This window comes from Monopterus albus, unplaced genomic scaffold (genome assembly GCF_001952655.1).
Source record: "Monopterus albus unplaced genomic scaffold, M_albus_1.0 scaffold21.1, whole genome shotgun sequence".
Taxonomy (NCBI): Eukaryota; Metazoa; Chordata; class Actinopteri; order Synbranchiformes; family Synbranchidae; genus Monopterus; species Monopterus albus.
This window is the reverse complement of record NW_018127901.1, coordinates 2,334,997-2,358,605: the sequence shown is the minus strand read 5'-3', so window position 1 is coordinate 2,358,605 and position 23,609 is coordinate 2,334,997. Positions and strand designations below refer to the sequence as shown.

General features: G+C 40.5%; 1 protein-coding gene across 6 annotated transcripts in view; it reads right to left on the bottom strand.

The window, feature by feature from the left end:
• Window positions 1-23,609, bottom strand: part of glra1 (glycine receptor, alpha 1) — a 106,366-nt gene that overhangs the window by 71,304 nt on the left and 11,453 nt on the right. For 3 of the 6 annotated variants that reach the window (XM_020594091.1, XM_020594092.1, XM_020594095.1), the window contains exons 2-3: window positions 14,494-14,618; window positions 4,819-4,857 (exon numbers count right to left, since the gene is read on the bottom strand). In XM_020594091.1, coding sequence (XP_020449747.1) covers window positions 4,819-4,857; window positions 14,494-14,618 — 164 coding nt within the window. Of the gene's footprint in view, window positions 1-4,818; window positions 4,858-14,024; window positions 14,230-14,493; window positions 14,619-23,609 lie in introns of those variants that run through there. The other 3 variants (XM_020594093.1, XM_020594094.1, XM_020594096.1) reach the window with 2 other exon arrangements.

The following is a 23,609-nucleotide window of genomic DNA, read 5'->3' as shown; positions in this document are numbered from 1 at the left end:
AATCCCTGCAATTACACCTGAGTGTTTCCTTTCAAAAGCACCAAACAGCCACATTACTGCATATTCTTTAAAACAGACCACAGTACTCTATCTAGGGGGACACTGTGCTTTACATTCACTGACACCACACTATGTGCTCCAGCCTGCAGTCATCATTTTGCAGTGTTAGCTTTCTGCAGGTCTGTGCAATCACATTATAAAGGTGTTCTCCATCAGACAAGCCACTTGGATAAGCATAAATCTACACAGCAGCAGATTCTTTTGCTCTCAATAAAAAGTACAATAACTGCAATATGCTCCAAACTGTGTGTCCCTTCTCTAAAGTACAATGCAATCATGTTACAAAGCTGTCCGCCACTGTCACGTGGAAAAACATAACTCGACTGTACAGAAACAGATTGAATACTCAGAACTCTTGTATGGCACTGGGGGGGGGGAGGAGAGCTCAGAATCTGTTAGACACATATAATCATAAGGATAATAACCATTACTGGCCAAGTATATTACACACACAGAATTTGTTTCCCGTACAGAACCGAGGCAGCCACCAACTCAACTGATGGCTCTAAGCATTGGGGGCAACTTGGGGATTCAGTGTCTTGCCCATGGACACTTTGACACATGGACTGCAGGCACCGAGATCCGAACCTATAACTCTCCAGTTGGGAGACGACCGTTCTACCCACTGAACCACAGTCGCCTAGCATTCATGTGCAAAAAGCACTGGTGTGAGGAGGTGAGCTGTGTGTAACAAGCTGAACATCTGGCATCAGAAGGAGCCGAGCAGAGCCTGCTGCTATTGGCTATCGTGGTGAGGCTTCAGACCTCCTTCCTATCTCTTCTCTCGTCCTCGTCTTGCCTTCCCCCTACGTCGCAACCTCTGTGACGACTTTCTTTCCCGGGCCTCCATATTGATTTGTTTGACTCTTTCATTCATTGTTTCCGCTGCTGCTGTTTTCTTTGTTCTCTTATCCTGATGTAAATGTATCTATTGACCATAGTTCGAATGGGTTATTTACACTTTTATTCCATCACTGCGGGAAAGCAAGGCAGCACAGCTTTTTTAATTTGCACATTTTAAACACAAGAATGCATTTGTTCCATGTATTTAGTTTGCTCTTCTTCATAAATCACCAACATGGGAGCACAATGACATTGCACCAGAAGCAGATGTGGTTCTAAGAAGCCTAGACAATTTCCACTAAAATACCAACAATGTTTTCTGCTGCCTCATTTGAAAGAACCTCACATGGTTGCACCTTTCCTACCACCTGAGCTCAATGGACTCTGCTCTTGGCATCTAAATATCACACAAATGGATAAAACACATGAAAAAACTGTCAGAGTTGCTTGCACCGGTCGTTACATTGCCATGAAAACTGTGTGCTTGCTCTGTATGGTGTGTAGTACATGTAGACTCTATCAGACTATAACATAGTCAAGTTTATTGATTAACTACTAAATCAAGTAACGGCACTATGTAAAAGACACACATCTGTATTTTTGCTACCTTCTCCTGACAATGATTCAAGTCTCTACTGCAAATATTGTGTTGTCAGATGACGACTGACATTCCCGTCCTTGCCAACACATCTCTGAACTTTTTAACATTAAAATGAAAACATTTTCTTATTAGCTCTGCAGGTTTTTTTTTTCTGTGTCGAGCCAGTGGGTGAGTTATGCACGGCAGCAGCCTGGAGGCAGACGGGTTGCTGCCTGCTAATATAAAACACGGTCTCCTGTGAAGCTGGAAGTGTTGGCCAGCAGAATAAGCTCAAGAGATAATTGAGGTCTTTAGTCTGGAAACTAATAGAGGCTCTCTCAATAGCATTATTCACTCAGAATAATCAGACACAAAAGGATCATATCTGCATTACTGTGGATTAAGGATAAGGATAATCACCTTTATTGGCCAAGTATGTTACACACAAGGAATTTGTTTCTGGTACAGAACTGAGGCAGCCATCTGTGGTGCCACCTCAACCGATGTCTCTAACCATCGGGGGCAACGAGGGGGTTCAGTGTCTTGAAACTGAATCAGCATCTTCTGAATCTGAGTTTTTGTTTTAAGCATCTTCAGAATACATGGCGCGAGTCAGATTTGGGACAGTGGGGCTGTGGATATTTCATCTGCATTGATCCTATGATTACTAAACAATATCCTCTTTCCAGGGACTGTTAGCTCTCTTAATCTGGTAAACTGAAAAAAATGTAGGAAAAAATCAACTGGACTTGGTTTTAGGTAGAAGACGTTTCATCCAAGAGGCTTCATCAGTTCTGTCTGACCGGTGTTGAGCAGAAGGGCTTTATCCCCATCAGTGGTGTTTCAGTCCTTTGGTGGCCAACAGTGTCCCCTAACAACTGACTCGTTATAGTCCAGTATCGGTGAGTGTCGTTTCCTGTCTTTGAACCCTCACATGTGGACCTGTCCTGGTGTGAATTAGGGTAAGAATGTTTGGGCAGAGATCTCAAAACAGGATTGTAGATGGATGACAAGTTGTGTCTTAGTCCACCACCCCTATTTAGTGAGGGGTGTTCTATTTTTACAAAAATAGCTTCCTTGACTCCTCTCTCAAACCAGTGATGTTCTCTGGAGAGGGTCTGGACTTCACTGTCCTCAAAAGAATGTCCTTTGTCCTTCAGGTGGAGGTGGACTGCTGACTCTGGTCCACTGGGGTTGGCCCTCCTGTGTTGGGCCATGCGTTTGTGCAGTGGCTGCTTAGTTTCACCAAGTCCAGTTGATTGTTTCAATATTTTTTCAGCTTACTATTACCTGGATGACTGAGAATCTGCATGGACTCTCAACCTGCACCAACTGAGTCACAGTGCTGCCCCAAACCCTGCCCAGTGTATCATCTCTACTGTTGGCTCCACCACTGACAGTAGCTGTCTGGAAAGTCCTGCAGCACTAGCTGGAGGACAGATCACTGTGTGTACGTATATGTGTATATACTGTATGTGTTTGTAGAGTGTGTGTGGGTGTGTTGGCCCACCTGCATACACATTAGCTACGACTGTGAAAGGGCCCTGCTGTGTTAGCATGTTAAGCTAACAAGCTAAACAAGCTGACAGAGACTCTTCAGCACAGATCCACAACAAAAAATGGAGAGATATGTTTAGAGAGCTGCACTGTGCTGTGTTCTGTTGTACTGTATTATGTTATACTATATGTACTGTGCTGTAATATATTGCACTATACTCTACTGTAGTCTATTTTACTTTTATTCAATACCAGCCTTATATTACGTTACTATATTTAATTTTATACAGTAAATAATAATAATAATTATTATTATTAAATACATCATACAGGATACTGTATGATGTAAATAATACTAGTATATATTATACTTTTAACTGTACTTTACTATATTAAACTGTATATATCACTTTAAATTATACAACAACTAAAACTGCTGTAAGAGCAGTCCAGTTACCATTTAGACAATACTATTTCATCTTACTATTTACTATACACCACATACCATGCTTTGAGTTTGGAAAGGCACCCAAAACATGAAACTTTCATGGGGCCTTTGGCTTGTTTCATTTCTCTCTGCAGAACTCTGTGAGAGCCCTAAAGCAACTTTGGGTAAAATATTTTAACTTAGTAAAGACTCTGCTGAGTCAGGATGTGGTAATGTTAGCTCTTAGCTGTCAGCTACAGGAGCTGATAGGTGAAACATTTCTTTAACAACACTAGACTTTTTACAATACACAAGAGCTAAATGAGCTATAGGGTATCTCCCAGCATCATATTTACTCCTGCTAAAATAAACAAAAACATAATTTTAATTGAAAGACTGGTATAACAGCCGGCAACACTGACAGGCTGGTCATGTGTCAGGTAGATGAAAATATGTCTTGTACTTCAGTCATTCACTTCCTTTTTCTGCCCTTTCTTTTTTCAGCAGTTTAACTCGTCCATGACTCACAGTCAGTGTGTTATTTGGCACCAAGTAGATTAACTTGTCATTAAAAGGACTTGTCCTATGCTGTTACTACTACTGTACATGTACAGGAGTTGCCTGCTGTCATACAGTATGTGTATAACTGCACTCCAATAGACCTGTACATCTGCCATCAGGAAGTGCAAAAGGCTTGTGCAAAGCTGAAGATTAAAGCCATTTTCTGACCGGCAGACCCAGTTTTAGAGGTGGGAAGCAGTAACACACGAGTCAAGTTAAAAAGACCCGTGTGTCTACATTTGCCTTCATGTCTCAGAAAAGGCTTTGTTCTGCCAGAGAGAACTTACAATGTTGCAGTAAGAAAGCAGTCACATCTGAGTCCAGAATAAAAGGCTTAATATCGGCTGTTACGGAAGAACAACTGTTGTCACTGAGCAGTTTTGCCGTTTTGCCACTAATGAAACAATTGTGCATGGCAGGGAGCAAAAAATCCTGTGTCAACACAGTGAATTAAGTAAAGTCTGAAATATTGCTGATGTGTAATAAATACTTTTTTGCTTAATTACTCCCATCACCAGATGTTCCACAGTGATTTCTGCAGAATAAAGTAAATTCTTGTCAAGTGCAATCCTACTTTCACTATTATTGGATGATATTATTAGGAAAATGCACCAATTTGTCCTTAGTGTGGTGGAACCTGCACGGCCACACTGATTTCTAGACATTAAAATTTAAACCATTTGACATAACCTACAACAACAAACCACAAAGGCATTTCCCTAATATCCCTAGTTTTGTCACCATTAGGGAAATGCATCATTAGTGCACGAGTGACCGACAAAACACCAAGCCATGTCAGGGAAGGAAAGAAGAACAAAAAAAGAAAAAGAGAAAAATAAAAGGAAAGTACCTTTCTTGTGAGTAGCTTCATTTTTGGAGCCTTTGGGGTCTAATAAAAAAAACAGATCAGAATTAAACACAGCATATTCTGACAACACGTTACTGACTGCGTTGTTTGTCCTCATTAAGGAAAACAACCGCTTTGTCAACCAAGGAGTGAACAAGACAGCAAGACTCGATTATCTAAGGTGTCGCACTGCTGCCAACACTCAGCAGGGGTGAGTGTATGGCAGAGGGGGAGACTTGGGAGGGGCAGGGAGGGGGCGGGCTACATACTGTGAAAGCAATAGCAGGAAGGAAAGAACAATCCACTGCCGTACTGCAGTGGCCGGGAGAGAAGATGCACTGACATGAAGAGGAGGAGGAAGAGGGTTGCAATGCAGCTCTGTCAAGAGGAGCTGAAATCAGACTAGCAAAATGCACTACAAGCGATGCAAGAGGCCAGAGAGAAAGAGGAGGATGAGTGCGGGAAAAATGCAAAGACTACATGTCAAACTGGCTTCATTTAGCCTTTGAGGAAACTCCACTTTTTATTTCTTTTCTACTGGCCAACAGACTGGTGGCCAGCTGTGTATTCCCAAATAACCTGAATGACTTCCTATTGAAATGAACCAGTAACAAAGTTCCCAAAATGGACTTTGTCTCTGACAATAATTTGGCTTCAGACATGGAGCTGTAATCCCGCAGGAATTGATAAGTGATCTTTTAATCTGAAATGAAATCCTATTTCTCCATTCAAATGAACACCATAAATTTGAAGTTAGATGGCTGAAATGGAGCCCACTGGAATGACAAAAAGATTCTGTGTCCACCCCCTAAAATGTAAGTCTTTAACCTCTTCAAAACAGACCACATAAAGGCACAGAAGGGGAACTTTGCTGCAGAGAGGCTGATTTATAATGGAAGAAACTAACCTGCTAATGTCAAGGAACAGGAATGTAAGGCAGAGAGATTTGTTGTATCACATCGACATGATGTTTTTTCCTGTTCACTCCAGGAAGGTTACTGTCTGGTGTGGCACTGATCATCAGTTGCTTTTTGGAGTAAGTACAAGAAGCAAAGGCCAAAGTTTTACTGTCCAGTGATCAGCACATAAACATCCAGCCCCACCACATTTTAGCCTTCATCCTTTATGGTTGTGAACAACACACTCACATGACCATATACTCCAAGAATGATCCTTATGTAAAGGTCAACCAGTGTGTGACTAATTCTGACCTTAAAACAGATAATGACCACATCGGTGGGCAGACAACAAATGTATTTCTATGAAACAAAATTTAGAAATGTCACCAAGCAGCCTTTGATTTTTTTATCAAACTGGACCATATGATTCTCTCTCAGTTACTTTAAACTATGAATAGAGTCCAAACCAATTCTTCCTACGACATACAAAGGAGTTTTGTTTTTCAAAATTGTTGATGGATTAATCCTATTTTCCCTCTGATTCATACTAAACTGAGCGAACGGGATCCAAGCTGCTTTGCTGTACTTGACAACTGCCATTGTGAGGGATGGTGACTACACCGAGTAGAAGTCTGGGAGTGATATTGTAATCTGTCATTGTCAGCCCAGAAAAAAGGGAACCGGCTTCTAAGATAGATGAAAAGTATTCTTCGTGACCATGAACTGTTGTAGACAGGTGACTTAAACTCTATAATCTGCCTGAATCCTTGAAAGGCAATTTTTCCTGCCTCTTCTGCGCTCGGCAATCTCTCTGTGTCAGTGCTAAGCCCGGGCTTAGCCCCACGGCCAGTCAGCCTGTCGAACATCTGAGCACCTGAGCCTGGCATTAAAATCACAGCCGCTTTGGTTTTTGGGCTTTGCTTTGCTGGCAGTGGAATCTCATAACACCAGGTAATTACTAGTGCTGCGCAGAATCGATTCTCTTGGCTTTGCAGGGGAGGTGTACAGTAAAAGCAACAAAAGCCTTGCATTTATCTTGGTAAACAGTGGTATTTGTTGTCAAATGAGTACAGGGAATTTTCCTAAATGTTTTTTTCCTCTCCTTGGTGTTGTGTTAATCAGATGCCGCCTCTAATCGTCTGCCAGGTAGAGACTGAAAACAGCAACTCGACACATTCTTGACGTCACAGGAGTAAACAACTATGCGTCAACCTCTCCATCTGGTGTTTTACACTGATACAGTAGCTTAATCCTTTTTTCCCTTGAGCTGTTAATTAGAGATGTGATGGGTTTCCACAGGAGGACCGAATGGCCTTTTAGAAAGCAGTATTCCCCTCTTTATAAACTTATTAGCCATGGACCAGTGCACCGCAGAGGGACGAAGACATCCCACATTATCTTGCCTCAAGCCAACGAGATTCCACATTTTTGCTATTTGTAGTTCAAGAAAGAACAATAATAATGTGAGGTATTTATAGCAAACTGTGGGACTGAAGAGATATTGACCTCATTTTTTCTGAAAACATGGCTAATTTGACTGCATGAGCAGTTTGATAATGTGTCTTTTAGCTCTTGATAATGTATAGATTTCACCTGCTTCATTCGGCAGCACAGTCAGCACAAACATCCTTGCTTCTGTTAATATGTCCACTTCTCTTGTTCACCTTTCTATCAATCTCTCTTTCAGCCCATCTCGAGTGCCCGTATGTGGCTTGACTGCCTTTAACCTCATTCAATATTTCTCTCTTCGCTGCCCTTGCCGTTACGCCTCCTCTCGGTAGATATTGAAACGTGATCAATATTTCTGTCATAACTCAGGGGAGAGTGACCTCTGTGATGACATTACAATTCCATGCTCCATACAGTGTAGTTGCCACCCAAATTTCCTGGCTTAGAAAGGATATGACGATTACCTAGAATACTTAAAGAGCCACAGGACCTTCCGCTGGGCAAGGATGTCCCCTAACTCCAGCACATTTCTGTGCTTGCCTCCTTGTAGAAAGTAGCTCTTGGAAAAAGACAAAGGAGGAAGGACTAGATATTACAGTTTACATCTCAGAGCTGCTTATTCAAGTCTGCTGCAAGTGTTCTACTGTACATAACGGAGCAATACTGAAGTCCACTGAGACTGTGTTAGCACCAGAATTCTGCTGCTAAGAGAGAAGAAAAACTTATTGTGTGTATGTTGTGTGAGACCCAGGATTGCACTTTTGCCACCTCCTGTTGTAAGCAAGTCTCTATAAGACAGTTAGCTATTTGTAATGCTCTTTTCGTTCCTTTTCTTCACCTCTCTCCCCCCTCCCTCACCCATCCACTCTCTCCCCTGCAGCCATTCCTCTATTCCATGCTCATTACCTTATGCCCATTAATCCCATTAAGTAGCCATTAAACAAGTGCTGATAACGTTAAATGAACGTCAAGCTCTGACAGCTAATAACTACAGTCCGACCTCGGCACATTCAGCCCTGGCAAGGAGAAAAGGAGGTACAGAGAAAAACAGGGAACATGTAGTACCATCCAAGTGTAGTATAGACTAGTGTAGCATTCTTTAATAAGAAGTACTGCAGCTGTGGAAAGAGGAGAGGAGGAACAAGCCAAACGTAAATATAGCACAGTACGTTGTATATTTATTCACGTCCACTTATTCAGATGAAAAAAAGAGGGGGTCACTCAGCTCAGAAGCAAACGTGATTGTGGAATTCCAATACAGTGTTTTTTTATGCTGATCATCACTGGGATTTAAGAACAGAGAGGAGGGTTTTTTGTAGGGATGTCAACGTTAACGCCGAAGCACAACAACTTTGAAGTACCATCTTCGGGCCCAACATATTTTGGTAGATGTTAATAAAGATGCCAGGGCTGATACAGCATCAATAAGCCGTGCTCTTTCATCTGAAAATGTTAATAAGCTAGTCTGTCTGAGCAACTCGCTGAAAGAAGAGTATATTGTATGATTGGGTAGCGGGAGGAATGTTGCCTAGATGAACAATGTAGAGACTGTTCATTCTGTCTCTGTACGGACATTTAATTTCTAAAATAGACCTATAATAGAAATGCTGATTGTTGAGATAACTGGAGGATCTGTTTCCTTAAACTAGTTTTGTTATACATTTCTTTACTTCAGATCAAGAATGTACAGAGTGTTCATTTTGTGTTTTTGCAGACATTTCATTTCTAAAATGGTATTATAATAGATGTTAATTGTTGGGATAATAAAACTGGAGGATATGTTACCATAAACTAGTTTGACATGCATTTCTTTATTGCAACACATTTACAGGTAAATCATAGCATTTTAAATTTGTGATTAATCGTGATTAATCACAGTCCATCACTGTGATTAACTTGATTAAATTCTTTAATCGATTGACAGCCCTAGTTTTTTGCCAAATTAACAAAGGGAGCAGTGTGAAATAAAATGCTTGCATCCAAAGAAGCAAACCCAAAATGTTCAAGCGAGCTAAGATAAAATCCTTGTGAAGGAGACTGATTCACAGGGTTTGAGGTTGCAGACGCGTTCATGGTCTTTTCACCGATTCCCATCTTGCAGGGAGAAATGGAGGTAGAAGGTGGAACAGGTGAAAAAGAGGCTCAGACAAATAGCTGGCTCACTAGCAGCCTGTAATGGTCGAACTTAAAATCAGAAGCTCGCCGGTGGCTATTATCCTCACTACTGCTCGGCTTGAGTGATGAGGAAAGCCAAGGTTATGGCGTTGAAGGAGAGGGGAGTAGCAACTGTAGATTGTGCCATTCATCAAGTGTGCATACTGTCACGCTCCTGCCCCTCTTGCTTCCTGTCATGCTTTTATTTTCACATTACTTCCTGTTTTGTTTCGCCTCAGTTTTGGTTCTTTTATTTAATCATCATTAGTTCACCTGCTCCTTATTGTTTGCACCTGTTTTTTACTTCTATTTAGGCAGCGTCCTCCCACCACGACAGCCGTTGCCTGTTCACGTGGTCATCTGGGCCTCGAAGAGGAAGAAGGGAAGAGGAATATGTGAGACATGGGAAAAGGAGAGAGAATGAAAGAAAATATAAATGGCAAATTTTAAAAAGAAGCAGGAAGGAATCAAGAAACCTGTCTAAACATAAATGAGTCAATGCCTGAAGGATGGTAGAAAGCAATGAAGGAAGGAAAGAAAAATGAGGAGAGAAAATACCAATAAATGAATGAAAAACAGGAAGAGAATAAAAGAACAGATGAACTCATAGATTATAAATGACTTGTCCCAAATGTGTCAGGAATATTCGCTCTCCTCTCTCCAATGGAGGAACCTGCTACATATATAGAAGTGGGCCCCGAGTCATGATCGGTGTAATTTCCTCTCATTCCATCACATTCGTAGCTTTGGGCAAATCTAATCTCATCTCTCCCTCATTGCTGCACAGAGAAATTAGCAGTGCTGGTGCTAATTTGCTGAGATGTGTGTGTGTGCAAAACCTGTGTAAGCAGAAGAGAAGAGCAGTCAGCTTGGATTCAAAAAGTAGCTGCACTGTATCATTCTGCATTCCAACAGGATTTCTAGTTTTGCAGAACTTGATCCCCCACTGTAGCTTTCCATGATGTGTATTTATTCATACTGGTGGTAGTAAATGGCAAAAGTTCGTCATCACAATTAGAAACTATCCTGTAAAAATGACTATGATTGTTTCTCAAATCTATAATATGACTTTTCCCACATCCTCTGTCGGCTCAGGAATTGCTCCATTTGACTGTGGACTGAGAACGTTCCAAGTCTCTCATAACATCTCAGAGGAGCGAGTGCCAAGAAAGATGCTAGAGGAGTCATGACCAAGGATACATGAGACCATCCTTCACTGGCGTCTTTCAAGAGCTTTTTAACAGAAATGAGTCATGTTGCTAATGGCGTGTTTCCTTGATTAGTCCTCACATCTTACATGGGCGGGACTAAGATGCAAGGAAAAGACGTAAGTGGAAGAAATGAAAACCCATATAAGAGACCTGAGAAGCAGTCTTTATGTCGTGGTTGCCTAGAGGTTATTACAACCAACAGTTAGCAACCGTATAGGGCTGCACAATTATGGCAAAAACCGTGATCATGAATATTTTTGGTCAATACTGAGATCATGATAATTTAACACGATTACTAATTGACTTTGGAAACATCAAGTATTTATTGAACTTTTAAAAAACTACCTAATTGTGATTGACAGTTTATTTTAATATTGCCTGTCATAACCTAATGAATCTACTGGGGTCACCATGACACAGCCACATCTCTCAGCCTTTCATTTTAGCTTGTTCATAACAGTTTGTAATTAGCTTAACAAGCATGCTATGGTTAAACCGACTGCGGGCATAACGTCAGTGATCCCTTCAGTGCATGTTTATGTTAATTTAGTGGGTGTTTTGACAGATTGCTCTTACTGATTGTTTTAACTTGTGGAGGTATTGTTGCACACACAATAAGGAGCTTAAAGGTTGTTAACTCAGCAAAGTTTAGCTTCTTCCAACGCACAAATCGAGCTCATGGCAAAATAATTGCTTATCTCAGTTATTTAGTTTTCATAATTGCTGGAGGCCAAAATTGTAATTGAAAATATAATTTGATTAATCACCCAGCCCTGTGACTTTAGCATATAAGACGCCAGCTAAGGAATAAGTTAGGTGATGTGGTATACACAGGCTGAAAGTCAGTGACTTTCTCCAACGCACGTTTTCTACAAATCCAGTCTATAAAAGGTGTTTTCACCTAATGAAGTAGTTTTTATTCCTAAACAAACTAAATGGTTTTTGTGACAAAATATAATGAGACCATGACAGTTAAATAATAATGGCATGTTTATAACAGTTTTCCAGACGACAGAGTCCCGGCGCCATCGTGTTCATGGCTGGCACTATACTATGATGATGAAAGTTAGTAAAGCTTGGTGATGTGACGTATGTGACTTGCAAAAATACAAACCAGCTAGTGAGTGAACTGGTGAGCTTTATCTTTGGTGGCATTCTTCCTATTATTATTTTACCAAACAAGGTTCTCCAAAAAGGGCCCCAGGGCACCCAGGGGTCATTCCAAGGTTTCTGCGTGGGTCTAACACACGGTGTTTTGTAATTTTAAGGATCATTCTGTGCAAAGTAACATCAAATTATACCTTATAACATAGTAATAATTATTGGTTGACAAAGAAACATTTGGGAACTGTTGCACTAGTGCAATCCTTCATTTTGCCTCCTCCTGACTGACTCCCTCTCAGACTGTGCAAGTACACTTTGTGTGCCAGAGTTTATTAAAGAGGAGAGCTGTCGAGCTGTTTATTTCATGAATGTGATTAATGCGGTGGTGTGGTTAGCTGGTGGGGAGGGCGCACACAAAAAAAGAAAAACTGCATGAATGAGCAAGCTGCAGGGCTCATGTTGTGCCACTCTGTCGTTCTGACAGCCACGACAGAATTTGGAAATTCACACTGAGCCCTCTCTGCTAACAATGGCTCCTGATGCAATTAGCTTAGCAGATTACATAAAGGATGTGCTCATCCTCCTGAATACGTAACCTCATCGCAGATCAGCCTTCAGAACACATTTAGCAAATAAATGAACTATCACAGGCCTACATATTCAGGAGCATGTACAGTATATATTTTTAATTTTGAAAGCTCACTGACACCAGCTGAAGCACTGTTATTATTCTCTGCAAGTCTAACACACTGCCAGAGAGCACTTTCATCTGCATTTAACTTTTTTATTACATCACATCAGATGAACATAAAAACATAAATGCAATAAATTCACATAACTGTCACATCAGCCTGTTTAAATCCTAATTTGTAAAGGTCAATACAGCACTAGTTTCACTCAGACTCAGTAAATCACACTGGATTGTTGCCAACCAGACCTGATGGGAAATAAAAAAAAAAAAAAAGAAAGACAAGAAAGAAATGGTCTCCAAAACTGACTCACAACTCACCAAATACCCCAAACAAATTCTTGGCAGGTCAGGAAGGAAGAGTGGCTTCAGCTGTTTTCAGCCACCGCAGGTTTAATAATACAAACTCAGTCACGGTGAAACCCCTCCACCCCTCCGTGAGCTGAGATATCCCACTTACACCATATAGTAGGTTATACCATTATGGGATCAGCGAAAAAAGCTCCATGGCAGCATTCATAAACATAAGCTGTGCTTCACCGTGGCACAGTCTGTTGACCTGTGTGTTCAGTGTACAAAATATTAGAGCACCTTTTAATTTCATTTTATATCTGCTTTGAAGATGAAGAGCAGGGGCCGCACATGGTGCAGACAGTACCTCAGATACAGCACCTCGTCCATTCAGGCTGTATCACTTGTAGTGGTGGAGGCTGGCAGGTCTACTGCCAGACCTCTGTGACTCCTCACTGCTGGTCATCTGGACTTGCCAAAATCAGACCAGCAGTGTACGAAGGTAATACACTGGAATACCAGAACAGGTGCATCAAGTCTCATCAAAACTAATTAGTCCAACCCAATTCTACACTCTGAAACTGTGTACATACAGTACATACCACACCTCTAATGTGAGTAGACACACATTTTTTATTAGTGTCTATTTACAATTCTACTGTACCTAAAAACTACAGAGCTTCATCTGACGGCTCAGACTTGTACTCTATTACTTTAATATTAAATAAAACAGTACTCTATTACTTTAATATTAAATAAAACATAGAGGAAAAGTACACCTTTTCACACTTACTGAATAATCATAACCAGAGCACGTCAAAATAACTACAAGAGAATAATACATTTTTTTATATTTAGTCTTCAGATCCAGAGGTATCACAGTAGAAGTCAAGGGTCCCACTGCCCTCACTGGATACCAGTTATCATAAATATGATGTATACATGGGAAGGTGGAATATCACAAGGGCAATAATATTTTGTACACTAAGGATACGCTGATGGCCCAGTGAACTAATGTGTTTGACATGCAACAAAGCTCAAATGCTCAGATGTAACATTTCGCCCTGTGGATCAGTTTTGGCAGGTGAAACTTGGGCCAATCCCAGTTTTGTTTCTGAGATTGTGCACTGATTTCAAACAGGTCCAATTACTTTAGAAACTGTGTAATTTTTTATTGAACTGTTGTATTATTCATACATTTAAATGAGTATGAGGGCTGCCCCAGTTCTCCAGTGTCGTCCAAATTTATTACTGTCCAGTATTCCTAATGTCAGAAAACTTTAACTTAGAAACCTTTGACATGTGTCTTTATGGGGCTTCCATTCACAGAGAAATCATTAAATATTACAGGACCATCATCACCAACATCATCGTCACATTCAGCAGCACGCTCACGGGAAAGAGGCACATTACCTTGACCACCAAAACAAGCACTCAGGATACTGTGTGGATACCAAGGAATGTAGCCAACGAGCATTATGATAACTGAAGATCCTAAAACATTTTATTTATAGTCTAACTGGGGCTAAAAGTGCAGGGATGGGGTTAGGTGAAGAAAGAGGAAATGGGGTTTAGGGGTCCAAAAAGCCTAATTCTTTCTTTAGCACTTTGAGCATTGGGCAAAATTACCTTTGTTCCAAACTGCAAGGGGCAAATAAAAGAGACTGACAGATTGAGAACAACCAAAACCACTGAGATGATTAAACATACAGCAACAGAATTATCTAACACGTTTTCTTAATCTTTTTAATTTTTTTTTTTTTTTGGCTAAACCCTTCGAAAAGCCACTTAGAGAAAGTAATGAAACATTACCAAGGATTTTTGCAATAACATTTGTCTACATTCCTCTCTTATCCACATGAGTTTTGGCGACAACTCCTACCTTTAAAGTTTGGTCGGATTCTGGCATCGTAACCCGAAACTTTGCCCATGAGTTTGTCCAGGAACTCGGAGGGCGGCATCGGGGAGGCAGCTTTCCTTGCCGCAGCTTCTTTGGATGCTGCCAAGCTGGAAGAGATAATTGTAAATTTGGTTAGAGAAACCAAACTATAATATCTTAATATCACCTACAGATGGGTGATAAAATAATAAATGAGTGTTCTCTTCCATCCATTCTTGGTTCATATTGCTTTGCTCCTGCTTGGCTCCTTGGCAAAAGGGAGGATGTGTCCACATCAGGGCTTCATATAAGATTAATTTATCCTCATTGACCAGTAATTTCATTTATTTTATCTAACTTGATTAAAAACTGAATGATTAAAAGTGAACTTTTACAGCCCATGCAGACCGGAGTTGAATGCATTAGTGGTTATTACACATACTTCTTGGTCTAAGCTACTGTAGTTATTCAAAGTAATGCTCTGATTCACATAACCAGCTCCGTGTCTCGCTGAGAGACCTATTGATTTTACAATAGGACTGTGGAATCTGCACAGTTGACTTTATTACCTTATCACACCCATCATGCTCGTTAGATGCTGTCTGCATGATGTCAGAGCCCCAGTATAAGAGCACAGACACACAATGATCCCAGTGCTAACGGTCAGTAACACTGCACACACACACACACACACACACCTGCACAGAGTTGATGGATTGAGTCAAAGTACACAGAGAGCTAAACATGAAGTCTGTTGATGAATTTTAAAAAAATGACCCATACATATATTAATGACTAAGTGGCTCCTTGTTTGGTCTGAGATACCACTGTAGTAAAATACAGTAAATGTTAATTCAGCCCGATATGCAACTGGGTTCCTGGAAATTAAATGATGACTGTTTTCATTGTACATGTCGACATGTAAAACGCTGGACTACTTACTTATCGTCATACACACACTTGGATGTTTGTACCATATTTGTGAGGATCTTCATTGACAATACATTTTCTAACTCTAACTTAAACCTAATTCTAACCTTAAAACAAAAGTATTATCCCAGAAGTCTTAAAAAAAATAAGAACCAGGAGAAAAAAATCATCTTTACTTTCCAAAACTAATCTGACTTTTCATAAATATCTGAGCTTGAATGTGAACTGCTTTCTGCTCTAAAATGAAACATCCTTGCTCTCAAAAAAAAAAAGCCCATATTTTAATTTTCCAAAATGTCCTCACTTTCCATAAGTTCACCGAGAGCCACTACACCAGAGTCAGATTCCTTTTGAGTTCAACATACTTGGCCAGTAAAGCTGATTCTGATTCTGACTTTCCAAAAAGAGCTCACTTTTGTAAAATCATCCTGATTTTCCAAAATATCCTTACTCTTCAGAATTTCCCAACTTTCCAAAAGACTTAAATGTCTTCATTTTCCAAAAACGTCCTGATTTTCTAAAACCATCGTCTTTTCACAATGTCCTCACTCTCAAGGTCTAAAACACACACTGCCGATCTTTCTATGATGCTCATTTCTCCCCGATTCCTCCCATCTGACTTTTATTTTTACAATGTAAAATGTCCTTTTTTTATTGTTAGATTACCTGTATTTCTTTAAGTGATCACTGTAGCCTCGTAGTTTTGCTCCAACAAAGTTGAATCTAGAAAGATCAGTCATTCTCAAACTCTGGGCCCCGCTTTGGGAACCACTATTATTACTATAATTATTAGCTGATTATCAGTTCTTAATGTTGCTTTTAGCTCTTGTTACTTATTCTTGTGTCTGCATATAGATTATAAAGAGACAAGCTTCAGGATTCGAGATGAAATGCTTTGCTGCTGCAGTTAGATTGAGAGGTGAACGGTCAGTGGCCTTTCAGTGGGACTGCATTAGCAGCCACTTGTAGTGCAGCTTATATTTGATTGCATCATTTCTCGCTGTGCCTGGAGAAAAAGCATGGGCAGCAGTGTGATTTGGGCTATAAATAAGCTGCAGTGCTGACCCATTTCATCTGACTACAGCTTCACTTTGAGCTTTGTTAACCAAAAAGACACTGGGAGAACTCGATAGCCTCTTTTTAGTGCTAATTTGTGCAGTAATCAAAAACTCAAATGAGACCTGTTGTTGACGTTACTGAAAAAAGAAACATTTTTGAGTAGCACCTTGTTTTCATCAAATGCAATCCAGACTTTGCTACACTTCTTCTGACTGATGAATCTCTGCTGGGCCAGATTCACTGTCATTTTTTGTGAACATGTAAAATTTTCCAAATTTCTAAAAATGCTAGGCTGAATTTTGGAAAGGTATCAAATATTCTGGATGTCTTGTCCTTCATTTTACAGATTTATGACATGAGGTAGCTGTTAAAAAATCAAAAGTTTGAACATTTACAAATGATTATTTTTCTGACCTGCATGTTTTATGTTGGTTCTGCCTGAGTCCAGCTTGTGTTGATGAGGAATAATTCATTTTGGTGCTGGAACAATTTCACTTTGCAGCACTCAGAGGCCCAGTGAAGAAGCCATCAGGACTTCCTGTCAGCTCATGGTGTCAGTGATTGAAAACAGACAAAATGATTTCCAGAGAAAGTTGAGTCCAGGCTACGCAGCAGAAGAACAAGAACTGAGACTGACTTGTCTTTTTTCTTTGCTCATGTTTTTAATTAAAGTTCATCTTCCAAGAGTGTAGAAGTGGCAGAAAGTGTGAATGACGACTATTCCTCCATTAGTTACAACCCCTGATGAGTGTGGGGGAGGAGAGCACAGCCACTGCATTAATCTCTCATTAATTAAAATGACAAATGATAGTTGATTGTGCTTAAAATTTCACCTTCAAAATGTGAAATCACTAGCTGTGACTTACAATGTGGCAAATTGTGTTGCGTGACCTGATAGAGAGCACCATTAGCAATTCATAAACACATAATGTAGTCAGTGTTGTCGCTTTCTCAGGAAACTGCTGATCAGAATTATAACCCAGCAGGTGAAAATGAGAATTATGGAGCAGCCGTGCTTGGAAAGTAAAACAAACAAGCGACAAATCCTTTGTTAATTCTTGTCTCATCATATATTCAAGAACACACACAGGGATAACACCGAAGTAAACACATACATACAGTACATGGTCCAAACCTGCCACACAAACACGGTAATACAAACAATTTAACACACAAATTCATGCATAAGCTCAAGGAGTCACATGCACATACTACACAAACACACATTGACCTTCCAATCAACTTGTCCTCATCAGTGCTAAACACTGGAAAACAAACTATTTAGGGCAGCGAGGAGGCGCTGGAGGGAAGGCGGAGAGCAACGCGCGCGCATGTGTGTGTGTCTTTAGAAGAGGTGGAAGAGGAGAGAAAGGAGATGGAGGGAAGGGGACAAGAAGGCAAAGGAGAGCAGTAAATGAAGTCTGGCTGCTGCCTGAGTCCAGGGTGCCACCAGCCAGGCTGCCCGCAGTCACATGACCTTCCCAAAAGACACACGTACAGCATAGGTAAGTACACACTTGCACACACCCAGAGGCAGCCATGCATCATTTGCCTGTGACAACGCCAACGCTGATCATCATCACACTGATAAATAACATTAATGATCACGGCTGAAAGTATTGATGAGCATTCTGAAGGCAGATTACATAAACAACTTAATCTAATGCTAAATGGACTGCACTCATACAGTGCTTCTCTACCAAACCAAGACAAAGCACTTTACAAATTCACTCATCCACACACACTCAGACACCGGGAATCGACCCGCCAGTCCTGTGATCAAGGGTTGAGCTGCTCAACCCTGTGCCACAAGCTGCCCCTAACGTCAGTTATGATAATGAATTTAGTCAACAGATAAATAATAATGTTATTTATGTTGTTTATTTACCAGAATAATATTTACGATACTGGTACCAGGGCTCATGACTGATTAATATGATGCTAAAAAAAGAAATGACAACCTAAATGCCCTGACAACATTTTGTCAAAAAACCCCTATTTGTTGGCCACCATTAAATTCAGTCACCTAATCTGATTATAGAACAGATACAGTACGTGTAAAGGTGTGAAAAAGGTCACTTACAGGGAGTTATCACTCATTAGCCTCTTTTAGTTCAAAACGTGGAAACCTAGCAGCTAAAGAGTCAGATATGTTTTCTCACAAACAGGTGGAGACCAAAGCAGAGCTACAGAGAGAGTGAACACTGAATTTACATTCATCAGGTGAACATTAACACAGTACTAAGCTTGTTCATTGCTTGCCAAGCAAAACCAGGAAAGGCTGTCTGACTATAGGTTTTATGCAAATGGACAGGTGGTTAAAGTGATAACAGCTGATTTTATTTTTTCAAAATTACTTTTTATGTAAGTTTTGACAATTATTTGAGGGGTCCTTAAAATGACAGATGTGATTAAATGGAGAAAATAAACAGTAAAATAATGATATATACCTTATATTTGGCTTTAACATAACTTCTAGGCTCTGCTCCCTCTGTCTGTCTCTGCTAAGTGATGAAGTGATGCTGGTTATGTTGTTGTGATCATAAATCACGACAGTTAATTATATTAGGACCATAATGACTGATGATGTTAATATCAGACTGAAAAACACTACCTTTTAAACACTGTCATGGCTTTTGATGAATGTCACAGTGATAGTTACATGTAATGTTTCTGTATATTTGTTCAACTGACTGACTCAGTAGCTCTGATGTACTGTCATTAATGTATAGCATTAGATCAATGTGCAGTGGAGGTGATGCTGCTTTGAAACCTGAAATGTCACTTCTAAAATCTGAATAACAAAGTAATTTAAAATCTAGCAAAATGCTGATTCATTTCATGTAACACCAGGTAATTCTCCATTTTCCAGCCTCCTCTGACAGAGGAGTCGACGCTCGGCACACAGTAAGTCACAGAGAGGGGGCAGACACAGTTTGTGGCGCTAAATGACAAACAGTCTTGTGGTGCACTAGGGATTTTGACTCAGCCTGGTGCCTCATGATTCAGTCAGAGTACACTGAAATACATTTTACATTTAGAACCAATGAACAGGCTGATGTAGAGGCATGCCTCAGGCCAGTCTGGACCAACACACAGTACACCAAGGTTTTGTAACATTAGTGGCCTTTCAAAGTGTGAAATGTTGACCTTTAGTTTTGGTGAGCCTGTCCCTTTTTTAAATGCCAGTGCACAGAGCCACCGTGCATCAAAGTTACATCAAAATCAAGCCAGAGGTGTCTGACATGTCACATCAAAGCAAAAGCATCAAATTTGTCTTTTCAGAGTTTTCCCTTTAAATGGTGGTGTTTTAAATGCATGAACAGCGTCAGGGTGTGATGATAAATGGTCAAAAAAATGTGACAACCCAGGTTAAAGGTCTGTGGTTGTACCATAGTGTCAGTGAGGTCAGAATGAAACACTCAGGAGAGATGAACTCCTGTCTGGTTTGTCATTCCTGCATTTCTGCTTGACATCACAGCCTCTGACATCATGATAACAAGTTAAATTACTGAGCAGCAAAACTGATGCCATTCAAACTCATGGCTCATAGCTTTTACAGTTCTTTGTGAAAAGATTTTTTTAAATAAATGCTGATTCTACAGTACATTTTGTGGCGACTCCCCCCACTCTGAGACATGGAATCAAAAACAAACCTGCACAGATTTCTCATTGACATCTACTAGTCATACAGGAAAACACAGTGCTATGATTAATTAGAAGGATTTTGTGTTTGTTAAGCTGTAAATGACATAAGTGTCTGCACTGTGGCAACACTGCTGACATTCTGTAACGGGATCCTGTCTGCTAAATAAAAACCCACTGACACAACGTCGTTTTTCTGGAGGCTCCTCCGAGACGCCTGCACATCCCTGCACCTCATCCTGCCACAGCTGCTGGGAGGTGGACACGTTTTAACAGATGCTGGCCTCAACAAAACCCTTCAAACAAGTCTCTCACAACATTTTGAACTGATATTCATATTCAGTTTACACCCTAAAAGAGCATGGACTGTTATATGCACCACTTCACCTGGAAATTTAAACACTAATGAAGAAATTCTCTGTGATGTCTGTATATGAAAGTGCTGTGGAGAGTCTCCGAACTGTGTCAATGTGCCTATGCAAATGTTACAAGAAGCACAGCGCACACACTTCATCACACAAACAGTGCACATGCTGCCCTGTCTGATCCATCCTTGTATGCAGATAAAGCAGCTCCGACATCCCCCTTTAACTAAATTACATTCATTAAAATCATTTAAAGCCTCATTGTGTTAACTGTGAAAATGATCTATGATTATCACAAACCACTGAGATTAAATCAAGCACATTTCCAAACTTGATTACCCAGTTGTGATAATTGTCTAAACAGTTCACGCTGAAATGCTCCCGAGGTCACACGGGCGACTGATGAGAATCAGTGAAGTCGAAAGATGATAACAATCTGTAACTGTCAATAGTTTAGCAGAGCCTACACTAACAACCTCAGGTGTCAGTGAAGAGTCGGTGCAGACGACCTGAAGAAAGCACCATCTCCAAACCATCGATGATCACATAATGAACCTCTGATAGCGTCTCCAAAACTGCAGAGCTCACATGCTCAGGGTCAATGCTGATCAATAAGAAGAGATCAGGTTTTCGAGGCCCATCACACGTCATCCAATTCTCTTTTCTGTGACTGCAAATTAGGTGGTTCAAAGATTATCTCTGTGCCAACAATTCCCGCTGCAACGTGACGAATCCAAGCTTAATCCACGACAAGTGGGACTATGATAGGATCAAGCTCTAGCATGAAACCAAATTTCTGTTGTTTGCACACAGCGCTCGACGCAGAGATGATACAATAAAGCTTAAGACCCATGTGAAATGGCTTTCAAATTAGCACTGAACAAGCACACTGCTACAGTAGGCTGATGACAATACAACCAGATTAGTCACAGACTGGGATTACACCAGTGTATCCTCGACACACAGAGAGCTTACCCAGGATGTGCATAGAGGGAAAACACTGTTAGGGGACGCCAAAAATCTGACTACATTCTAGACCTAGAGTGCTGGGCCACTCCGACCCCCAGCACCTTCTGCTCTCTGCATCAAGTCCACTGGACTCAGCTTCATCATGGCTTCAGAAACTAATGTGATGTCGTGCTTTTTTTAAAAAGTTTGATGTTCTGTTCCTAGTGACAGTCCTCAAATAACTCGTCTTTTATAACTTTAAATTGGTGTTTTTAACTAACCACATCTACCAGGCTCCACATCTCCTGGGTCTAATATGAAGTAATTTGAACAATTTTATTTAGGATTTTGCACCATGTTAGCAAAGTATGAAAAAAAAAGATAGATAGAAATCAGAAGAGGTCACATAAAAAAGAAATGCAGCAAACTACAGAAAAAGCTAGTAAGTGGGCCTTGAGTTAAGATTTTTATTAGTCTAAAATTGTTAAAATAGAATATAGCAAAAGACGAAAAAGAACAAAACAAAGATTTTGACAGCACAGAGTTGCCCTATTAAACACACAATCCTACACAGTAGTGCAAATTCCATAAAATCTAAATACAAAAGTCTGTTGACATATAGTGAACCTGAGCAGTTTGGTGGCTCTGGACATTCTCCCCCTTCCCACCCTTTGGTAATAAAGCTTTGAAATTCTGGTGGTTTCCTTTGGCTTTAGATAAATTACACACCTAAACCTCTTTTAATTTAATTTTTTTTTCTGAAGCTGCTCGGTGTCTCGGCTTTCAGGAGTGAATATGTGCAGAGTACTCTCAACAGTCACTTCTACAATCGCCAAACACTATGTGCTCCTAGACCCGATTCCTCTCCGACCTCTGACTGTGCAGCACCATCAGAACACTCAGATCATAATCCATGTGGTTGTTTTAACGTCTCCTCCTCTGCACATACGGCCTGTCATCATCATTCAGCAACAGCCCGTCACAAAGCAGTAACAATAAACAACAGCGACGGGGTCAGTGGAGAGACCAGGACGTTTCACATGCGGTGGACATTTATGGAGAAGCTTATGATCAGGACACACTGGGAGGAACATATCGTAACCCAGTGGTTTGGGAGGAAACTGGGACCATCGCACACACGAAGTTGTGTGGTTGTTTTTCTTGTGCGCTCACATTTCAGTTAAATCTGCACATGCGTGGCAGTTGAGGAGCTCAGTGGTGTTCAGACTGGAGTCAGGTACATGTCACTTACAAACATGAATGTGAACCATCAGCACAAAATGATCACATCTGACAAAAAGATTAAAACTGATCATTAACGATCAAGGCAAATGTTACATTCTGTAGTTGGCCTTTGACGAGCACTGACAAGTTAATGATGATCCACCTTTTTTAAACTCATCATCACCCTCTATCCCTGCCTTTTACTACAAAACAGTAAACAAATCAATACTAAAAATCACTCCCACTCCATGTGTGCTGCTATAGCATTTTCACAGGTCAAAGGTCATTCACATTATAGAGCATGCTGAGGTTAGGGCACAACCTGGGACCTGATGGACAACTGGATCACTTATTCTTCCTGTTTCCATCAGAAAAACACCAAGCAGACATGAGTCATGAATTTGAAACCAAACCAAAGACAAAAAAGTAACAACGTAAAGTTCACCACTAAAGCCAAACAAATAAAACTGCATCTTTAAAGTCGAGTTTACTGCTAGGCATGTTTTGTTTAGATAAAATCACCAGTATAAAATTTGATGGCTATGACAATGTACTTGTCATAATTCTTGGTTATCTATACCTGTTGACATGACTATGGCACCATCAGGGTTATTTCCTCAGACTTGGCAATGCTCCTCCACAGCGACAGAAGACTCAAGACACAACATCCATTTCAGTGAATGTCCCAAAATCACTTACGTTAATGTTCAAGTGACAGAGCCCTCGAGTGGCCTTAGCAGTCATGACCAGAACAAATCTGTAGGAAGCTGACATTCTTATATAAAGTGACACAGAGTCATAAAAACACTCAACTTTAATATGAGAGGTGGCTTTTTGTTTCCTGTTGCCAACTGACAGTGACCGCCAACGGTCCCTATTATTGTAGCTACAACAGTGAAGGCCCCTTAACTTTAGTGAAGTAGTCATTTCATCCCCAAACACTAGACC